The sequence below is a fragment of the Pipistrellus hanaki genome (genome assembly GCF_964339955.1).
Source record: "Pipistrellus hanaki genome assembly, chromosome: 7".
NCBI classification, from domain to species: domain Eukaryota; kingdom Metazoa; phylum Chordata; class Mammalia; order Chiroptera; family Vespertilionidae; genus Pipistrellus; species Pipistrellus hanaki.
In genome coordinates this window covers 12,606,617-12,626,727 of record NC_140509.1, presented here as the reverse complement: position 1 = coordinate 12,626,727, position 20,111 = coordinate 12,606,617, and the positions used below count along the sequence as shown (strand labels likewise).

General features: G+C 43.8%; 1 protein-coding gene across 5 annotated transcripts in view; it reads left to right on the top strand.

The window, feature by feature from the left end:
- The window catches only part of ZNF318 (zinc finger protein 318), a 67,775-nt gene that overhangs the window by 36,822 nt on the left and 10,842 nt on the right, over positions 1-20,111 (top strand). For 2 of the 5 annotated variants that reach the window (XM_084890489.1, XM_084890495.1), the window contains exon 8: positions 1,464-1,598. In XM_084890489.1, coding sequence (XP_084746615.1) covers positions 1,464-1,469 — 6 coding nt within the window. In that variant the 3' untranslated portion in view covers positions 1,470-1,598. Of the gene's footprint in view, positions 1-1,463; positions 1,599-18,840; positions 18,948-20,111 lie in introns of all 5 variants that reach the window. The other 3 variants (XM_084890497.1, XM_084890496.1, XM_084890488.1) reach the window with 3 other exon arrangements.

Here is a 20,111-nt window from a genome sequence, read left to right as displayed (position 1 = left end):
AGGGTAGTAACTATTTTTTTTATTAACTGATTGTTAATATTTAGCAATTTATAAGTGGGTAAAAGCTATACATTGATTGTATTTGTTGGATGCTTAGTACTCCATAAGCCAGCTATCCTCTTGGTCCTGCATCTTGTATACAAAGCACTGTCTATTACAATGAGTGCATGTCAAGGCTACCAGTGACTCCTTCATTTCAATAGCATTCTGGAATAGTGGTACCAGGCCAGAAGGGGGACACACTGGCCCTGAAACTCCTAGAAGAAAATTTTTCGCTGGGAAATGGGGGTAAACTGACCATAGAGTTAACAATAAAAGGCTTTGGGAACTCTGATTTTCAGATGATTTTATAGGCATGTAACTTCAACTAACTTCAAGTTGATTAAACTCCAAATCTCTCTGATTTGGCTGAAGGAGTAATTCAACCCTTCATGGGTCAACATCATCTTGTCACCTCATCAAAACTACATCAAGCTGCCAATTTTATTCTGGAAGGAAACAGTAACATTAACCAAAGAAGGTTGCCTTGGGAAGAGGGAAGAGAGAAGAGGGATGCTTTCACTTTTTATTTTGGTATCTTTTTTTGTTTCAAACATTCTGACCATGAAATGCATTTATAATTATAAAATACAAATATGCTATACACAAAACATGTATACACACATATAAAATATATAATATTTATGTCAGTGTTTTTTTGGTGCTGTGAAATTATAATCCAGGTTTTTCCCCCTTCTATATACTTTTATGTATTAAAAATTTGTTTTTTTAAGTTGTGTGTCTCAGTGCATTCCTGTCTTTACTCCTCTTGTCAGTTTTCCATCACTATAAACAGGTCTTTCTTCTTTCCCCTCAAGGCTCCCTAGATTACTCCCATCAAGGCTGGGCAAAACACACTTTAAGAATCTCCATTCTTAATGAAAACCATTTTTTTTTTCTTCTTCCTCTCTTCTGTTCCCTTTCTCTTGCTCTGACGTCTGTTGAGCTGGTTATGTATTTCCTTTCATGCTGTATAAGTACTTGGGTTTATGTTACATAAATTAAGATTCTATTTTCACAAAGCTTACTTTAATAAAGGAACACTATGTATCACAAAGTCTTCGTTGCATGCAAAAAGACAAGGTAACTCATATCCATATGTATTGATTGAAAGCTTTACTGGCTTTTCCTTCTACTTGTTGAGTATCAGGCAAGAAAAGAGTTTTGTAGAAAATAAGGAAAATGAGCATGCTTAATGGAATTGAATGAGCAGGGTAAAAATGGAGTCAGTTAAATAATGGTAGAGGATGTAGAGAAAGATAGCAAAGAGTTAAAATCAACCATATTAAGGTATTATTTTTCTTTTATCTCTCTTCAACTTCACCCATGCTAAAGTTCTGACCAGACCTCCTATAGCATACCTACATAAGGATAAATTATGACATTTACTGACTCTTCACCTACCTATCCTCCTTTCTTTGCAGGAGTAATTGCAGAAGTCTTCAGATTTCCAGAAAGAAGGACTACAGACAACATCTACACCAGCGATAGAAGCCACAGGTACCACAGAAATGATGAGTGTCCTTGAGCAGTCACCTCTAGGGTCTGACTTCCAGAAGGTGGGTATGGCTGCTGGGGCAGGAGTGGGTTGTGGAGGAGGTCCTATCATTTTAGCTACCAGTAAATGATGAATTGGGTGAGCAAATATGTATGTACTAGAGGCCCAGTGCACAAAATCTGCGCACTTGGAGGGGGGGTGTGTCCCTCAGCCCTGCCTGCGCCCTCGTAGTCTGGGAGCCCTCAGGGGATATCTGACTGCCCCAGAAGCGGGAGAGGCTCCCTCTACCACTGGTGTGCTCACCAGGCATGACCCTGGCTCCTGTGTCCAGCATCTGCCCTCTGGTGGTCAGTGACCAGGCACTTAGCATATTAGGCTTTTATTATATAGTGATTGGTCCTTCGATTTGCATATTAGCCTTTTATTATACAGGATGTCAGTAGAGAAGGAACAAGATGAAGAGAGGCATAGGAAAGAGATGTTTTAAACTTGTCATTCCTCATCTCAAATTATCTTCTAACTTTCATCAATCATTTTGTGCCATATACTTATAATAAACTTGTGGACTTTAGATCTTCTCAGGCCTCTTGCACCCTGGGTCCAAATGTTCCAAGCAAGGAGAACATCTCATATCTTGATTTCAGCCTACTTTAATGGTCTATACAAGAATCAAGGTAAAAAAAAATTGGTATATCCTTAGAGGACGAGTATGAGTAGACAAAGGGGACTCAAGGAAAGGCATACCATCACAAAAGGGGTGTTTGAATAATCCTTGAACTTCAGACTTCAGGAAAGCTGTTAACCAGTTTCCATTCAGTTTTACTATCTCTCCTACATACATTGAAACATCTGGTACACAGAAGCAGGCAGCATCATTTCAAAATACCAAGGAAATAACCTTACTCTCTCCATTTAAATTGCCAGTGGGTTCTTCTTTTGTGTTTTGGGACTGTAGGCTTAGGAACACAGTGCAGATGAGAACCAGAACCAAATAAAATTTAGCTGAGCTTTAAGTCCTTTAAATTCCTGCTTCATTTAAGTCTGAGCTTCCCCTGCTCCAGATTTACCCTTAAAAATATTAGCCTAGGCCTGACCAGTTTTGCTTGGTGGTTAGAGCACCAGCCTGCAGACTGTGGGGTCCCAGGTTTCATTCCAGTCAAGGGCATGTATCTTGGTTGCAGGCACATCCCCAGTGCAGGAGGCAGCTGATCAATGTTTCCCTCTCATCGATGTTTCTGGTTTTCTATCCCTCTCCTTTCTCTATGTAAACAAATCAATTATATATATATATATATATATATATATATATATATATATATATATATAATATTTTTTTAAAATATATTTTTATTGATTTTTTACAGAGAGGAAGGGAGAGGGATAGAGAGCCAGAAATATCGATGAGAGAGAAACATCGACCAGCTGCCTCCTGCACATCCCCCACTGGGGATGTGCCCGCAACCAATGTACATGCCCTTGACCGGAATCGAACCTGGGACCTTTCAGTCCACAGACCAACGCTCTACCACTGAGCCAAACCGGTTTCGGAAAAATATATATATTTTAAAATAAAAATATTAACCTAGTTTTGTTCCCTATATATAATTCCAGGCACTTTCAGTGTCTTGGAAATACAATTTTTGTCCAAATAAATATATGATTTGGGTAACTTTTGGGAATTCTCATAACATTACAAATATTTAAAAATGTACAAACAAAGGCATAAAGAAAATAAGAAGTAAAGGGTAAGAAGTATCTTGGGGCCTCTTGCTGCTGAACTCAGTTAAGGGTTACTCACTCCTAAAGCATTACCCTGTAGATGAAGCAATGGAAAGCAGCCTAGTGCCAGGCTGCCAACACTTTATCACCACCACTTTCCCTTGCTCCAGCCCAAGATATGCTTCTCATCAGCTACCACATTCGTCAGGTCAGGGGCAATCAAGGGAATTGGTCACAGCTTTCATTCCTCACTATAACTCACCTACTAACCAGTCCCTGGTTTGGTGCTTAGACCTCCATTTTCCAGTTGTATCTGAAGTCCCCTTTTAAGAGGTGCTGACCTAGGGGATGGGCAGGAGGAAAGGGAACATCTATTAAAATAAAGTTTTTCCCTTTGGGTTTCTTTAAAAAAAAAAAAAAAAAAAAAAAGGATAGTTTTTGTTGCTTTTAGAGAGAGGAAGGGACATCAATGTTGAGAGAGAATCATCAATCAGTTGCCTCCTGCACACCCCCTACTTGGGATTGAGCCCACAACCCAAGCATGTGTCCTGACCAGGAATCAAATCATGGCCTCCTGGATCATAGGTCAATGCTCAACCACTAACCATGCCAACTAGGTAGAAACAACTTTTAAAAATAACATGTTATGTTAAAGTATAAGGTGCATATTGGAAAAAACCTAAAAGTACACATATCACAAGTGTTACTCTCAATACTTTTCACAAAGAAAACAAACCTGGGTAACAAACACTGAAATTAAAAAAAATATATATATATATGACCAACACTCCTAAAGCCCCTCCCATATCCTCTACCAGTCACTACTTCCCCAAAATGTAACCATTATTCCAACTGCTATCTCAAGTGTTAGTTTTGCTTTTTGATGGAGATGAAATTCACATAACATAAAATTAACCACATTAAGGTTAATAATTCAGTGACATTTAGTATATTCACAATGTTGTTCCACCATCACCTTGGTCTATTTTCATAACCCCAAAATAAAACCTTGTGCCCATTAAGCAGTTAGTTTTCAACGCTATATCTCACAGTTCCTGGCAATCACCCGTCTGCTTTCTGTTTCTATGTATCTATGTATTTTGGATATCTATAATAACAAAAGTGACATATGCTATTTAGACCAGACGATCTTCTGGACAAAGCCAGGGCTGCAAGGGAAGCCCCGGTCCCGGGTGCCAGAGGGAAGTTGGTGCCAGCAGCCAGGGGAAGGAAGGTTTACTCTTGCATGAATTTCGTGCATCAGGTCTCTAGTTTCATATAAATTGAATCATACAATATGTGATCTGGTCTGTCTGGCTTCTTTGCCATCCCATAATGTTTTTGAGGCTTATCAGTATTACATTACTTTTTATAGCTGAATCTTCCATTGTATGTATATACCACAATTTGTTTATCCATTCATTCATTATTAGACATTTGGGTTGTTTTCACCTTTTGCCTATTGCCAATAGTACTGCTATGAGTATCCATGCGTAGGTATTTGTTTGAATACTTAGAAGTGGAATTCATGAGTCATATGGTTATTTTGTGTTTAACTTTTTGAGGAACTGCCTGTTTCCCATAGTACCTGAGTCATTTTATATCCCTCCCAGTAGTGTATGATGGTTCCAGTTTTTCCACATTCATAATACTTGTTTATTTTCTTCTTTAATATAATGTAGCCACCCTTGTATTCCATTGTGGTTGTGCTTTACAGTTCTCTGATGACTAATGATATTGAGCAACTTTTCATGTGTTTTGTGGCCATCTATCTCTTTGGAGAAATATCCAGTCAAGTCCTTTGCCCATTTTTAAATTGGGTTGTTTGTCTTTTTATTTGTGCACCAGTGGGGTCCCTTGGCCTGGTTTGTGGAATAAGTCCAAAACCGACTCTCTGACATCCCCCAAGAGGTCCAGAATTGTGGAGAAGGTGCAGGCCAGGCTGAAGGACCTCACCAGTGCATGATTGGGGCTAGGGAGGGAAACAGGAGGTTGGCTAGCCAGGGAGGGACCAAGGGAGGGCTTCAGGCCATGTCTCACCTGTCTTGCTCAGTCCCAATCAGCTGGACCCCAGCAACAAGCTAACCTATTGGTTGGAGCATCTGCTCCCTAGTGGTCAGTGCACTTCATAGCGACTGGTTGACCATAGCGACAGTCTGCCCCCTGGTGGTCAGTGCACATCATAGCAAGCAGTTGAGTGGCCTTAGCATATTATATTTTGATTGGTTGAATGGCCAACTGGATGACCAGGCACTTAGCATATTAGGCTTTTATTTTATAGGACTAGAAGCCTGGTGCAAGAAATTTGTGCACTGGGGAGGGGTTGTCCCTCAGCCTAGCCTGCACCCTCTCCAATCTGGGACCACTTGGGAGAGGTCCGACTACCGGTTTAAATTTCATGTGAATTTGAAGATTGGCTTTTCTATTTCTGCAAACCAGCAGTCAAACATCCCTCTCACAATCCAGGACTGCTGCCTCCTAACCACTTGCCTACCTGATTGCCCCTAACTGCTTCTGCCTGCCAGCCTGATCGCCCCCTAACAGCTCCCCTGCTGGCCCGAACGATGCCTAACTACTCCCATGCCATCTCAATCGCCCCAAACTGCTCTCCCCTGCCAGCCATCTGATGACATGGGGCAGCCATTTTGTGGCAACGTGAGGTGATTGTAGAAGGGCGTGAGGGCCACCCAGGCTTTTATTAGTATAGATTATAAGGATTCTTTAAAAAAAAAAAAATATTGTTCAGATTATTATAATGTTCCTATTTCCCCCGCCCCCCATAGCTCCCCTCTATCTGATTCCCCACTCCACCACATGCCCTTACCCCCGCCACTGTCTTCATCAATAGGTATAAGATTTTTATCTAATCTCTTCCCTCATCCCTCACACCCTCTTCCCTCTGAGAATTGTCAGTTCACTCCCTTGCAATGTACCTGATTTTATTATGTTCATCAGTCCATTCTGTTCATCAGATTTTTTTATTCATTTGATTTTTAGCCATTCTAACAATATTAGGTCTTCCAATCCATGAACATGGTATGCTTTTCCATTTACTTAGGTCTTCTTTAAAACATTTCAGCAGTACAGGGGGGAAACCAAGATGGCGGCATAGGTCACATGTGTCAAACACAAGGCCCGCGGGCCAAATCCAGCCCGCCAGGCCTTGCAATGTGGCCCGCACCGCGCTGTCATCACTGCACTCCGCTGTCAGTTTATGACATTGTCAGTTTATGACTGTTGAGTAAACCATTCGGCCCGCGATTTAGGCTGGATTTTAGATTTTGGCCCCTTCTCTGATTGAGTTCGACACCCCTAGCATAGGTAAACACCTAAACTGCTGCCTCGCACAACAATTTCAAAATCACAACTGAAAGACAAAACGTCTATCACCAGATCCATGGGAAAGCTGGCTGAGTGGAAGTTCTACAACTAGAAGGAAATAAAAAAGAGCACTGATATGTGCACAAGCGCTGAAAAGCTGAGGTTCAGAGGCGCGTGAATCAGGATGGTGGTGGGTGACTGGGTGCGCTGCTTTTTTCAACCCAAAGGGAGACAAGGTTCCGATTACTCTGAACTCCAGTTTCTGGAGAGACGCTGGGGACCCAAACTCCTACAGGGAGAAGCTGGACTGTCTGCCATCGGGTCAGAAAGTGAGGGTGGCTTTCTTGCAGAGGTGCAAGCAGTAATCATTGTTTGCTACGCTGGGGTGTGAGACACGGGGATGGGACAACTAGGAGAAACAGAGATGGCTGACTGGCAACCATTGCTGTTTGCCATGCCCTAGCCTAGTGATTCCCTGAGACCCCGCACCATACAGTCTACAAACCCACCCAAGTTCCAAGCAGCAACTTTTGCATATGAGTGGCCTGCCTTATTGCAGCTTAACCTAACAAACTGCAGCTCTGGTCAGACAGTTCCAAAACCTCCAAACCCCAAGCGAAGAGGAGAAAACTTTGGTTCTTGCTGTAGCTCCTGCTGGGTGGCCTCAGACAGTAACTGACCTGCATCTCACTGGAGATCCAGAAGCCAGTGTATCTAGTGGTCAGTGTGAGACGACACCAGATTTCAGTTCCTCACATCTATAAGTGACACATTTAAGAGGCAGACTCAGTGAGCACCAAAGCCCCGCTGAAACAATTCCTGCACCATAAGCATGTCTCTAGCACAGCAGTTCTTCCATTATAGCCATCAACACAGGGAAGCAGCAAATTCGGAGACAAAGAAACATGTCACGAATAAAAGAAATGGAGGAAAGCAAACTATTGCACATAGAGTTCAAAACCATATTTATAAGGTTACTCAAGAATCTTCTAAAAATCATCGAGAAACTTGATGAGACCTCCAAGGAGCTTAGTGAGACCTTCATGGACCTTAATGAGAATGCCAAAAAAAATGGAAAAGGACCTGTCAGAAATTAAGCATACACTGTCTGAAATAAAAAAATATACATAAACTCAACTGTAGATCAAAGGACCCCAAGAATCAAACCAAAGATCTGAAATATGAGGTAACAAAAAACACCCAACCAGAAAAACAAAAAGAAAAAAGAATTAAAAAATATGAAGAAAGTGTAAGGTGCCTCTGGGACAACTTCAAGCATACCGACATCCACATTATGAGGGTGCCAGAAGAAGAGAGAGAGCAAGATATTGAAAACCAATTTGAAGAAATAATGACCGAAAACTTCCTCCACCTGGTGAAAGAAATAGACTTACAAGTCCAGGAAGCGCACAGAACCCCAATCAAGAGGAATCCAAAGAGGACCACACCAATACACATCATAATTAAAATGCCAAGGGCAAAAGACAAAGAGAGAATATTAAAAGAAGCAAGAGAAAAACAGTTAGTTACCTACAAGGGAGTACCCATACGACTGTCAGCTGATTTCTCAACAGAAACTATGCAGGCCAAAGGGAGTGGCAAGAAATATTCAAAGTGGTGAACAGCAAGAACCTAAAACCACGATTACTCTACCCAGCAAAGCTATCATTCAGAATTGAAGGGCAGATAAAGAGCTGCACAGACAAGAAAAAGCTAAAGGAGTTCATCACCACCAAACCAGTATTACATGAAATGCTGAAGGGTATTTTTTAAGAAGAGGAAGAAGAAGAAAAAAGTAAAGATAAAAATTATGAACAACAAAATGACATCAAATACACACCTACCAACAAGCGAATCTAAAAATCAGATGAATAAAAAAATCTGATGAACAGAATGGACTGATAAATATAATAGAATCAGGGACATAGCAAGGGAGTGGACTGTCAATTCTCAAGGGAATGAAGTGTGAGGGGTGAGGGAAGAGATTGGACAAAAATCGTACATATTGAAGACATTGGCGGGGGTAAGGGCATGTGGTGGGGTGGGGAATCAGGTGAAGGGGAGCTATGGGGGGGGGGGAGGAACACCTGTAATAATCTGAACAATAAAGATTTATTTAAAAATAAATAAAAATAAATAAATAAAATCTTTCAGCAGTACAGTTAATCTTTGAGCAATGTGGGAGTTAGGGGTGCCAACCACCCACACAGTCAAAAACTCTGCATGTAACTTAAGTCAGACCTCCTCATATGCATATTCTCATCCCCTGATTGAAAATACAGTTGACCCTTGAATGCAGGTTTGAATTTCCCAGGTCCACTTACATGTGGATTTTTAAAATATATATATTTTATTGATTTTTTGTGGAGAGGAAATGAGATAGAGAGTTAGAAACATTGATGAGAGAGAAACAATGATCAGCAGCCTCCTGCACACCCCCACTGGAGATGTGCCCACAACCAAGGTACATGCCCTTGACCGGAATCAAACCTGGGACCTTTCAGTCCACAGGCTGACGCTCTTATCCACTGAGCCAAACCGGTTTCGGCTACATGTGGATTTTGTAATGGATCAACTGTATTTTATAGTTTTTCTGTATGTTTATTTTTATTCCTATATATTTATATATATATATTTAAAAATATATATATTATTGATTTTTTTACAGAGAGGAAGGGAGAGAAATAGAGAGCTAGAAACGTCGATGAGAGAGAAACATCTACCAGCTGCCTCCTGCACGCCCCCCACTGGGGATGTGCCCGCAACCAATGTACATGCCCCTGACCGGAATTGAACCGCAGACCCACACTCTACCACTAAGCCAAACCGGTTTCGGCATTATTTTTAATTTTTTAAATATTTTATTGATTTCAGAGAGGAAGGGAGAGAGAGATAGAAACATCAGTGATGTGAGAATCATAGATCAGCTACCTCTCACAAGTCCCACACAGAGGACTGAGCTCTGCATGCCTTGACCATCCACGTATTGAATCCTGACCTCCTGGTTCATAAGTTGAGAGTCAACCACTGAGCTACACTGCTGGGCACTTTTCCTGTATATTTTTATTTTTATTCCAATATATTTTATATTAAATTTATCCCTATATTTTAGTATTTTGTATGCTGTTATAAATTGAAGTGTTTCTTAATTTCCTTTCAGATTATTCATTGCAGGTATATAAAAACATAACTGACTTTTAAGTGTTGATCTTATAACCCTTTAACTTTGCTGAAAGTGTTAATTTGTTCTGGTGTCATTGTTTTCATTCTTTGGGAACTTTTTATATTCATAGGGTCATGTTATCTGGGTATAGGTAGTTTTACTTCTTTTCCTATTTGGATACCTTTTATTTCTTTTTATTACCTAATTTCTTTAGTTAGAACATCCAGTACAATACTGAAAATCAGTGGTAAAAGTGGCATCCTTCGTCTTGTCCCTAATCTTAGGGGTAAAACTTTTAGTCTTTACCCTTATGATAGTAGATGTAAGGTTTTCATAAATGCCCTTTATCATATTGAATGAGTTTCTATATTTTTCTATATTTTAAAAGTAATTTCCTTAATGGTTACCATGAGGATTACAATTAACATAATAAGTTTATAACAATCCATTTTGTGTGTTTTTTTTTTTTTATTTTTTTATTTTATTTTATTTTATTTTTTTTAAATCAATCTTTATTGTTCATATTATTACAAAGGTTCCTCATTTCTTCCCCCCTCCACCAGGTTCCCACCCCACCCTCTGCCCCCTCCCCATCCCCCATTGTCCTCATCCATAGGTGCACAGTTTATGTTCAGTCTCTTCCTCCCTCCCTTTCCCCGATAGTAAATCCCTTTTCAGATAGTAAATCTGTTACTTAGCATTTTCTCATATCAATAATACCTCCACATGCCCAATGATACACTTCACACAAAAGACATTTTCAAATAGGTCAACCAGCCTCATCCAGGCCCCACCCAAGGCACTCACAGATCAACACCCCAGCGCTATACTAACTCAACACATCCAGATCTAAGCCTTCATCACTTGATTCAGCAGACCCTCAAGTTCCCGCAAAAGTTTCCAGCCATGTCTGAGAGGCAGCCGTGGGCAGGTACAGGCGAGGAGTGAGCTGTTTCGGGCCTGGCTGCTCCGGGCCTGGCCTCTGTTGCTCTGGTTCGTTCCACAACCAGCTGCTCCGGGTCTGGTCACTGCCGCTCCCGACCTAGTTGCTCTGGACTTGGCTGTTGCTGCTACAGGCCTGGCCGCACCCGACCCGGCTGCTCTGGGACTGGTTGCTCCGGTCCCGGCCGCTCCGGGCCTGGCCGCTCCCAGCCTGTCAGCCGCTGCTCCTGGCCTGGCCGCACCAGACCCGGCTGCTCCGGGCCTGGCCGCTCCCAGCCTAGCAGCTGCTGCTCCGGGCCTGGCCGCTCCCAGCCTGGCAGCTGCTGCTCCTGGCCTGGCCGCACCAGACCCGGCTGCTCCGGGCCTGGCCGCTCCCAGCCTGGCAGCTGCTGCTCCGGGCCTGGCTGCTCCCAGCCTGGCAGCCGCTGCTCCTGGCCTGGCCACACCAGACCCGGCTGCTCCGGGCCTGGCCGCTCCCAGCCTGGCAGCCGCTGCTCCTGGCCTGGCCGCACCAGGCCCGGCTGCTCTGGGACCGGTTGCTCCGGTCCCGGCCGCTCCGGGCCTGGCCGCTCCCAGCCTGGCAGCTGCTGTTCCGGGCCTGGCCGCACCAGACCCGGCTGCTCCGGGCCTGGCCGCTCCCAGCCTGGCAGTCGCTGCTCCGGGCCTGGCCGCACCAGACCCGGCTGCTCCAGGCTTGGCCGCTCCCAGCCTGGCAGCTGTTGCTCTGGGCCTGGCCGCTCCCAGCCTGGCAGCCACTGCTCCAGGCCTGGCCGCACCAGACCCAGCTGCTCCGGGCCTGGCCGCTCCCAGCCTGGCAGTCGCTGCTCCGGGCCTGGCCGCACCAGACCCGGCTGCTCCGGGCCTGGCCGCTCCCAGCCTGGCAGCTGCTGCTCCGGGCCTGGCCGCACCAGACCCGGCTGCTCCGGGCCTGGCCGCTCCCAGCCTGGCAGTCGTTGCTCCGGGCCTGGCCGCACCAGACCCGGCTGCTCCGGGCCTGGCCGCTCCCAGCCTGGCAGTCGCTGCTCCGGGCCTGGCCGCACCAGACCCGGCTGCTCCGGGCCTGGCCGCTCCCAGCCTGGCAGCTGTTGCTCTGAGCCTGGCCGCTCCCAGCCTGGCAGCCGCTGCTCCGGGCCTGGCCACACCAGACCCGGCTGCTCCGGACCTGGCTGCTCCCAGCCTGGCAGCTGCTGCTCCGGGCCTGGCCGCTCCTAGCCTGGGAGCCGCTGCTCCAGGCCTGGCCACACCAGACCCAGCTGCTCCGGGCCTGGCCGCTCCCAGCCTGGCCGCCGCTGCTCCGGGCCTGGCCGCACCCGACCCGGCTGCTCCGAGCCTGGCCGCTCCCAGCCTGGATGCTCCGTGCTTGGCTACTGCTGTTCTGGGCCTGGCTGCTCCCAACCCGGCTGCTCTGGACCGGGCTTCTCCGGGCCCAGCCACTCCGTGTTTGGGTGTTCCTGGCCTGGCCACCCTGGGCTTGGCCGCCTCTGCCTCAGGCCTGGCTGCCACTGCCCCAGGTCTGGCTGCTCCAGTGCTGGCCGTTGATGCTCTTGTTCTGGCTGCTGCTGCTCTGGGGCCTGGCCACTGCTGCTCCGGGCCCAGCTGCCACTGCCTTGTGCCTGGCCATTCTAGGCCTGGTCGCCGCTGTTCCAACATTCTGTCCCTATTTTATCTTTTTTTTTTTTTCTTTTTAAAAAAACAAAACAAAACGCATTTATATTGCAATGTTGGCTGGTGCGTTGAGTTCTGACTTAGTCTTTGATTTTTCAAGATCTTCTTTGTATTCTTTCTTAAGTAATTTTACTATCATTTGCTCTCACTTGATTTCTTCACTTTGAGAACTTCTTTGGTTTCTTCCTCCTTGTCCTGGGAGCTCAGCAGGTTGGCCTGTGGCACCCCTTTGTTCTCCGCGGGCTCCCACGCTGCTCCAGCCTGTTGCCGGGGTCGGCGCCGCCCAGGAAGCAGCCCCCGTCCTTGGCTCCGTTGCCAGCGCTCAGCAGTCGAAGGCTCAGGGGCACCCCCCCCACTGGGGGCCCCGTCGCCCGGCTCCTTGCTGGCGCCCGGCTGGCCGGTGTCCGGCAGGGGCTCCTGCTCCTCGTGGCGTTCCTCCAGTCTGGAGCTTTCTTTCTCCCTCCCACTAGGGGAGTCCAGGATCAGAGTCAACAGACTGTCCTCTGCGCACAGTGTGCGCGACTCCGGGGGCTCGGCCTTTCGCCGCGCTCCCAGGACTCCACCTCACAGCTCCGTCTCCCCCTGCCCGAGCCTGGGTCCCCAGGGACTGGCCCAGACCTGGAGTTCGGGGCGGTCCGGACTGAGGCTCAGAGCTGCCGCCGGAGGCTTTGTTTCTTCCGGCTAGGGTAATCCAGCATCAGAATCAACATTCAGTCCTCTGCGCGCCATGTGCGCGCGACTCCGGGGGCCCCGCATTTCGCCGTCCCCCGGGATTGTCTCCCCCTGCCGGAGCCTGGGTCCCCAGGGTCTGGCACATAACTTGGGGCTCAGCGCTGCCGGTTCGGGGGTTCAGCCCAGGCTGGGGGTTCTATTTCCTTCCTGCTAGGGAACGCCAGGCAGCACCCAGCCCTCTCCTCCTCTCCGGCTGCGTCCTTTCCGCGCGAGCGTGCGTGCGAGCGCGCAGCATGTCTCCGTACCTTAGGCTTTCCTTCAGCTCCTCTGATTTTCCTTCTGGTTTTCTCCCTCCTTCCTATTGTAGAGTTTTCAGTCAGTCGACTACCTGTAGCTCTGGGCAATGTCCACTCTACATTTTAGTTGTATTCCCTTGAAATTGTTGTGAGCTGCTGCGGCTAGGTGTATACCCGAGCAGCCATCTTGGATCCTCCCAACAATCCATTTTGAATTGATACCTATTTAGCTTTGAAAGTATACAAAAATCTATTCCTATATAGCTCTGTCTCCCTCCTTATGTTGTTTTTGTTACAAATTACATTTTTATACCTTATGTGCCAATTAACATAGAATTATAATTATTGTTTAAGCATTTGTCTTTTAAATCATAGGAAACAAAAAGAGAAGTTACAAATTAAATACATAATAATATTGACATTTATATTTACATATGTGGTTACTTTTAACACATTTAAAGTTTTTCTTTTTATGACTTTGGGTTATTGTCTAGTGTCCTTTTATATTTCAGCCTAGAGGACTCCCTTTATCATTTTTGGTAAGGCTGGTCTACTCAATGAACTCACTCAGCTTTTGTTTCTTTGAAAAGGTCTTAATTTCCCCCTTTGTTTTGAAGGATAGTTTGGTTGAATATAGAATTCTTGGTTGAAAAGTTCTTTCTTTTAACAGTTTAAATATGCTACCTGACTACCTTTTGGCCCCCATGGCTTTTGATAAGAAATAAGCTGTTAATTTTATTGAAATTCTCTTTAATGATAAGTCACTTCTCTTGTTCTGCTTTCAAGATTCTCTTTCTCTTTTGACAGTTTCATTATAATGTTTCTTGGTATACATCTCTTTGAATTTGCCCTACTTTGAGTTTTTTGTATTTTTTTTAATGTGTAAATTCATCCAATTTGGGGATTTTTCAGCCATTTAAAAATATATACTTTCTGCCTCCTTCTCTCTCTACTCCTTCTGGGATTTTTGTAATGTTTATCTTAGTCTGCTTGGTAGTGTCTTATGGTTCCATTAGCTCTATTCATTTTCTTTAAAAAAAATTTTTTTAAATTCTTACCAAAGATATTTTTCCATTGATTTTTAGAGAGAGTGGAAGAGACAGTAGGCAGGAGAAAGAGAGAGAGAGAGAAAGAAAGAGAGAGAGAGAGAGAGAGAGAGAGAGAGAGAGAGAGAGAGAGAGAGAGAGAGAGATGGGAAATACACATCAATTGGTTATCTGCTGCACACATTCTGACCGGGATTTGAACTTTGACTCTTCCATGTGCAGGCTGATTGACACTCCAGCCACTGAGCTACACTGGCCAGGGTTTGTTCATTTTCTGTGTTATTTTTTCTTTCTGCTCTCAGACAATAATTTCAATAGTTATATCTTCAAATTTACGCATGTATTTTTCTTCTTTCAGGTTGAATCTGCTATTGAGTTTTATATTTCAGCTACTGTACTTTTTAGCTCTAGAATTTTTATTTGGTTCTTTTTACAATTTATATCTCTTTATTTATATTCTCTATTTGTTCATTTTCCTGGTTCCCTTTAGTTTTATGTCCATTGTTTTCCTTATTCTGAGTATATTCAGGACAATTATATAAAATATTTGTCTAGTGAATCTAATATTTGGGATCCCTTGGTGATGGTTTCTATAAACTTCTTTTACACCTGTGAATGAACCACATTTTTTCTATTTTATTTAAAAAAAAATAAATCTTTATTGTTCAGATTATTTCAATTGTTCCTCTTTTTTCCAACCATAGCTCCGCTCCACTTGGTTCCCACCCCACCACATGCCCTTATGCTCCCCCCCGGCCCCGTCCTCATCCATAGGTGTACAATTTTTGTCCAGTCTCTTCCCTCCCCCACACACACTCCCCCCCCCAAGAATTGTCAGTCCACTCCCTTTTTATGCCCCTGATTCTATTATATTCACCAGTCCATTCTGTTCATCAGATTTTTTTATTCACTTGATTTTTATATTCACTTGTTGGTGGGTATGTATTTGATATCATTTTGTTCATAATTTTTATCTTTACTTTTTTCTTCTTCCTCCTCTTCTTAAAGAATACCCTTCAGCATTTCATGTAATCCTGGTTTGGTGGTGATGAACTCCTTTAGCTTTTTCTTGTCTGTGCAGCTCTTTATCTGTCCTTCAATTCTGAATGATAGCTTTGCTGGGTAGAGTAATCTTGGTTGTAAGTCCTTAATATTCATCACTTTGAATATTTCTTGCCACTCCCCTTTGGCCTGCATAGTTTCTGTTGAGAAATCAGCTGACAGTCGTATGGGTACTCTCTTGTAGGTAACTAACTGTTTTTCTCTTGCTTCTTTTAATATTCTCTCTTTGTCTTTTGCCCTTGGCATTTTAATTATGATGTGTATTGGTGTGGTCCTCTTTGGATTCCTCTTGATTGGGGTTCTGTGCGCTTCCTGGACTTGTAAGTCTATTTCTTTCACCAGGTGGGGGAAGTTTTCAGTCACTATTTCTTCAAATTGGTTTTCAGTATTTTGCTCTCTTCTGGCACCCCCATAATGTGGATGTTGGTATGCTTGAAGTTGTCCCAGAGGCGCCTTATACTTTCTTCATATTTTTGTATTCTTTTTTCTGTTTGCTTTTCCGGTTGAGTTTTTTGCTTTTTTGAATTTCAGATCTTTGACTTGATTCTTGCGATCCTCTAGTCTGCTGTTAGATAGCTGTATAATATTTATTTTGGACAGTGTATGCTTAATTTAGCGAGGGTCTCGCTAAATTTATTGGCCTTTTCTACAAAATTCTTGAAAAACCTTATAACTGGTTTTGAACTCTGTATCCAGTCGTTTGCTTTCCTCCAGTTCTTTCATTTGTGATCTGTTTTTTTGTCTCCACATTTTGGCTCCTTCCCTGAGTTGATAGGCTTTGTGTGCTAGGTGTCCTATAGGGTCCAGTGGCTCAGCTTTCCCAGTTATCTGAGGCGGACACTTTTGATGTACCCATTTGTGGACTGTGTGCACACGGAATTGACTTCCAGGCCAATTGGCTGTGAGGACCAGCTGTGTCTACGCTGGGAGAACTTCTGTGCTGGAGACACCTTTATGAGACAAAACTTGCAAAAGCCTCTGTGCTCAGCTTAGATTGGGCAGAATCTCAGGACAGAGCAGACAGCATTGTTTTTCCATCAGCCCTGCCTTAATAAGCCCATGTCTTAGTGTCCCATGGTAATCGCTGCAAACACCTCTGAGAGAAAGCCACCCTCGCGTTCCGCCCGCTGCCAGACAGTCCAGTTTCTCCCCAAATGAGTTTGGATCCCCAGAATCTTACTTGGAACTGGAATTCAGTACAGTTTGGAGCTTTTGTCTCCCTCCCACTTGAGAAAGCAAGCTGCGTACCCTCTCTGCGCATATAACTCGGTACCTCTGCCTTCTGCAGTTCTTCTGAGTCTCAGTGTGCTTTTCTCTTTCCTGACAGTCCAGTTTCACCCCGTATGAGTCTGGGTTCCCAGAATCTCACCCGGAACTGGAGTTCAGCACAATTGGGAGCTTTTGTCTCTCTCCTGCTTGAGAAAGCCAGCCACGCACTCAGGTGCCCACCCTCTCTGTGCTCACATCTCAGTACCTCTGCCTCCTGCAGCTCCTCTGAATCTCAGTGTGCTTTTCTCTTCCCTTCTAGTTGTATAATTTCCACTCAGCCAGCCTTGCTGGGGTTCTGGATGATGTCCATTTTGTCTCTTGGTTGTAGCTTTGAAATTGTTGTGTGAGGCAGCAGTTTACCTATGCTGCCATCTTGGTTTCTCCAGCCTCCATTGTAGTTGTTTTTTTTAAATTAAATCACAGAGTTTTTAATTAGATTATAGAGTTCTAAACAAGTTGATTATCAATTTTTGCTGGCTTAAAAATGCTTTAGTGGAGGAACTGATTCTTGGAGCTCTCTAATTTGCCATTTCTATGACATCACACTATGTTTAACTTTTTGAGGAACTGTCAGATTGTTTTCCACAGCAGTTGTACCATTTCACTTTCCCACTAGAAATGTGTTTCTTTTTCTCTACAGTTTTTCCAGTACTTGTTTTCTGTTTTCTTTTTTTTTTTTTTTTCATATAGCCATCCTAGTGGGTGTGAAGTGGTATTTCCTTATGGTTTTGATTTGCATTTCTTCTAATGATGTTGTGTATCTTTTCATGTGTTTATTGCCCCTTTGTCTATATTCTTTGGAGAACTACCAAATCCTTTGCCCATTTTTAATTGTATTACTTATCTAAGATCCAGTTCTTAGGTCCATATTGTTTATAGTCTTTTTTCTTTCTTAAATATTTTTTATAGACTTCAAAGAGGAAGTGAGAGGGAGAGAGAGAGAAACATCAATGATGAGAGAGAATCACTGATTGGCTGCCTCCTGCATGCCCCACACAGGGAATCTTGCCAGAAACTCAGGCATGTGCCCTGAGAATTGAACTGTGATCACCTGGTCCATAGGTCGACACTCAACCACTGAGCCAAGCCAGCTGGGTTATGGTCTTTTTTTCTTAAAGGTTATTCTGAAAATCATGCATTAAGAAAATATATATGTTTAAAAAAAAGAAAATATGTATACAAAACTATCTACAGTGTCAGAACTTCACACAAAATGATGTAATGCTAAAATATAAGAAGGAGTACTTCTATCTGTGAAAAGGTGCATACTGTATTAGAGTGTTTTGGTTGTAACAGAAATCTAACTCAAGCAAACTTAAGACAAAAATGGGTGGAGGTTAATTTACGCCTTGGTGATCAACTCACATGGCTCAGGAGGTCATGGTTCAATACCCAGTCAGGGCACATGCCCAGATTGTGGTCTTAATCCCAATAAGGAGTGTGTAGGAGGCAGCTGATCATTGATTCTCATAATTTATGTTACTCTCTCTCTCTCCCTTTCCCTTTTTCTCTGAAATAAATACAAATATATATATATGAAAAAGGATTTAAAAATTTTATGCTGTGGTAACTGAGAAATTGAGGTAGAATTAGATTTAGGAGGTTAGAGATGTCATCAGGACTCTCTTTATTCCCTCTGCTCTGCTTGGCTTCATTTTCTCTCCACTCAGGGGCAAGATAGCCCTAGGGTCTCAAGCTACCATGATCCTTTTAAGCTTCACTCCAGAAAATGAGAGTGTATCTTTCCTTATAACACTAAAAAGTCTCATGAAGGATGTTGATTAGTGTGACTTGGGCCATATTTCTATTTCTGAACAATTACTGTGGCTAGATAGATGAAGTACTCAGACAAGGCTCTGGTCATAAGCTCACCATGGGAAGGCAGAGTCTACTGAACAATCTAGACCAAGTTGAATTAATGTGGAATGTGGGGAGATGAAGTTATCCAAAGAAAGTAGAAAATAAAATGTCACCTATAGAGCTGCAAAGATTCAGTGCCTTCTTTGTGGCTGCTTTTCAAGAGATGGGTTCTCAAGTTATTGTCCCTACTGAGATACTGATAATTGCCATCCTTTTTTGTGTGTGTAATTGTTGGAGTGGGGGACTTGTTTAGAAATAAAGATCTTATAGCTCTGCCTATTCCAAAAGTTCAGAAGAGAAAAAGTTCAAACATTTTGGAATTAGCAAGAGGATGGAAATTGACTCCTGATTCTGTGACCTTGAGCTTCATGAAGAAACTGAAAAACTATATAAAGGTAAGCATTTGTACTTGCCTTAATTATTCAGATTAACTTGCTTAAGTTCCATTAACATAGTCTCATGACCCGGAAGGACTCTTCTTTTGGTTGTGGAGGTGATGACTATCCTATATAATAAAAAGGTAATATGCAAATTGACCATCACTCCAACACACAAGACGGCCACTCCCATGTGGTCAAAGATGGCTGCCCCCATGTGGACACAAGATGGCCACCACAAGATGGTCAGCAGGGAAGGACAGCTATGGACAATTAGGCTAGCAGGGAGGGCAGTTGTGGGTGATCAGGCTGGCAGGGCAGGGCAATTAGGGGCAATCAGCAGGCGAGCAGTTGGGAGCCAGCAGTCCTGGATTGTGAAAGGGATATCCCACTGGGATTGGGCCTAAACGGGCAATTGGACATCCCTCAAGGGTTTCCAGATTGGAGAGGGTGCAGGCTGGTCTGAGGGACACCTCCCCCCATGCACGAATTTCATGTACTGGGCCTCTAGTTCTTATATATTGTAAAAAAAATTACCCCCAAGACCTTAATAAGAAGATGAGGAAATTGCTGGTAGGGCATTGTCACCCTTTATAAGCAAGCTGACCACCAAATCTCACTTCTCTTTTTTTTTTTCTCAGTTTCCAGTATATGGATAGATTTTTCATGCTACAAATTATTTATAGATAGTTATTTTTATAGTAGAGGCCTGAACAATCTAGACTAAGTTGATTGTCTAGATTGTGTTTTAAAGTAATATCCAGTTTCCAGCATATGGATAGATTTTTCATGCTACAAATTATTTATAGATATTTTTATAGTAGAGGCCTGGTGCACAAATTTGTGCATGGGTGGGGTCCCTCAGCCTGGCCGTCAAATGGGGCTGAATGGGGCCATCTCTCCCAGTCCCTATTGTGGCCAGCCCGCTGAGGGGAGGAACTATAGGAGGTGGCTGGCCACAGGAGGTTGGCTGAGGGTGTGCACTGACCACCAGGGGGCAGCTCCTGCATTGAGCGTCTGCCCCCTGGTGGTCAGTGTGCATCATAGCTACTGGTCAGTTGTCCAGTTGTTTGGTCGTAAAGGTCATTTAGGCTTTTATATATATAAATAGATACTTTTAGATGAAATACGCATTTCCAAGTGATAATTGAAAAGCCAAATATATCTTTGCATAGAAAATAC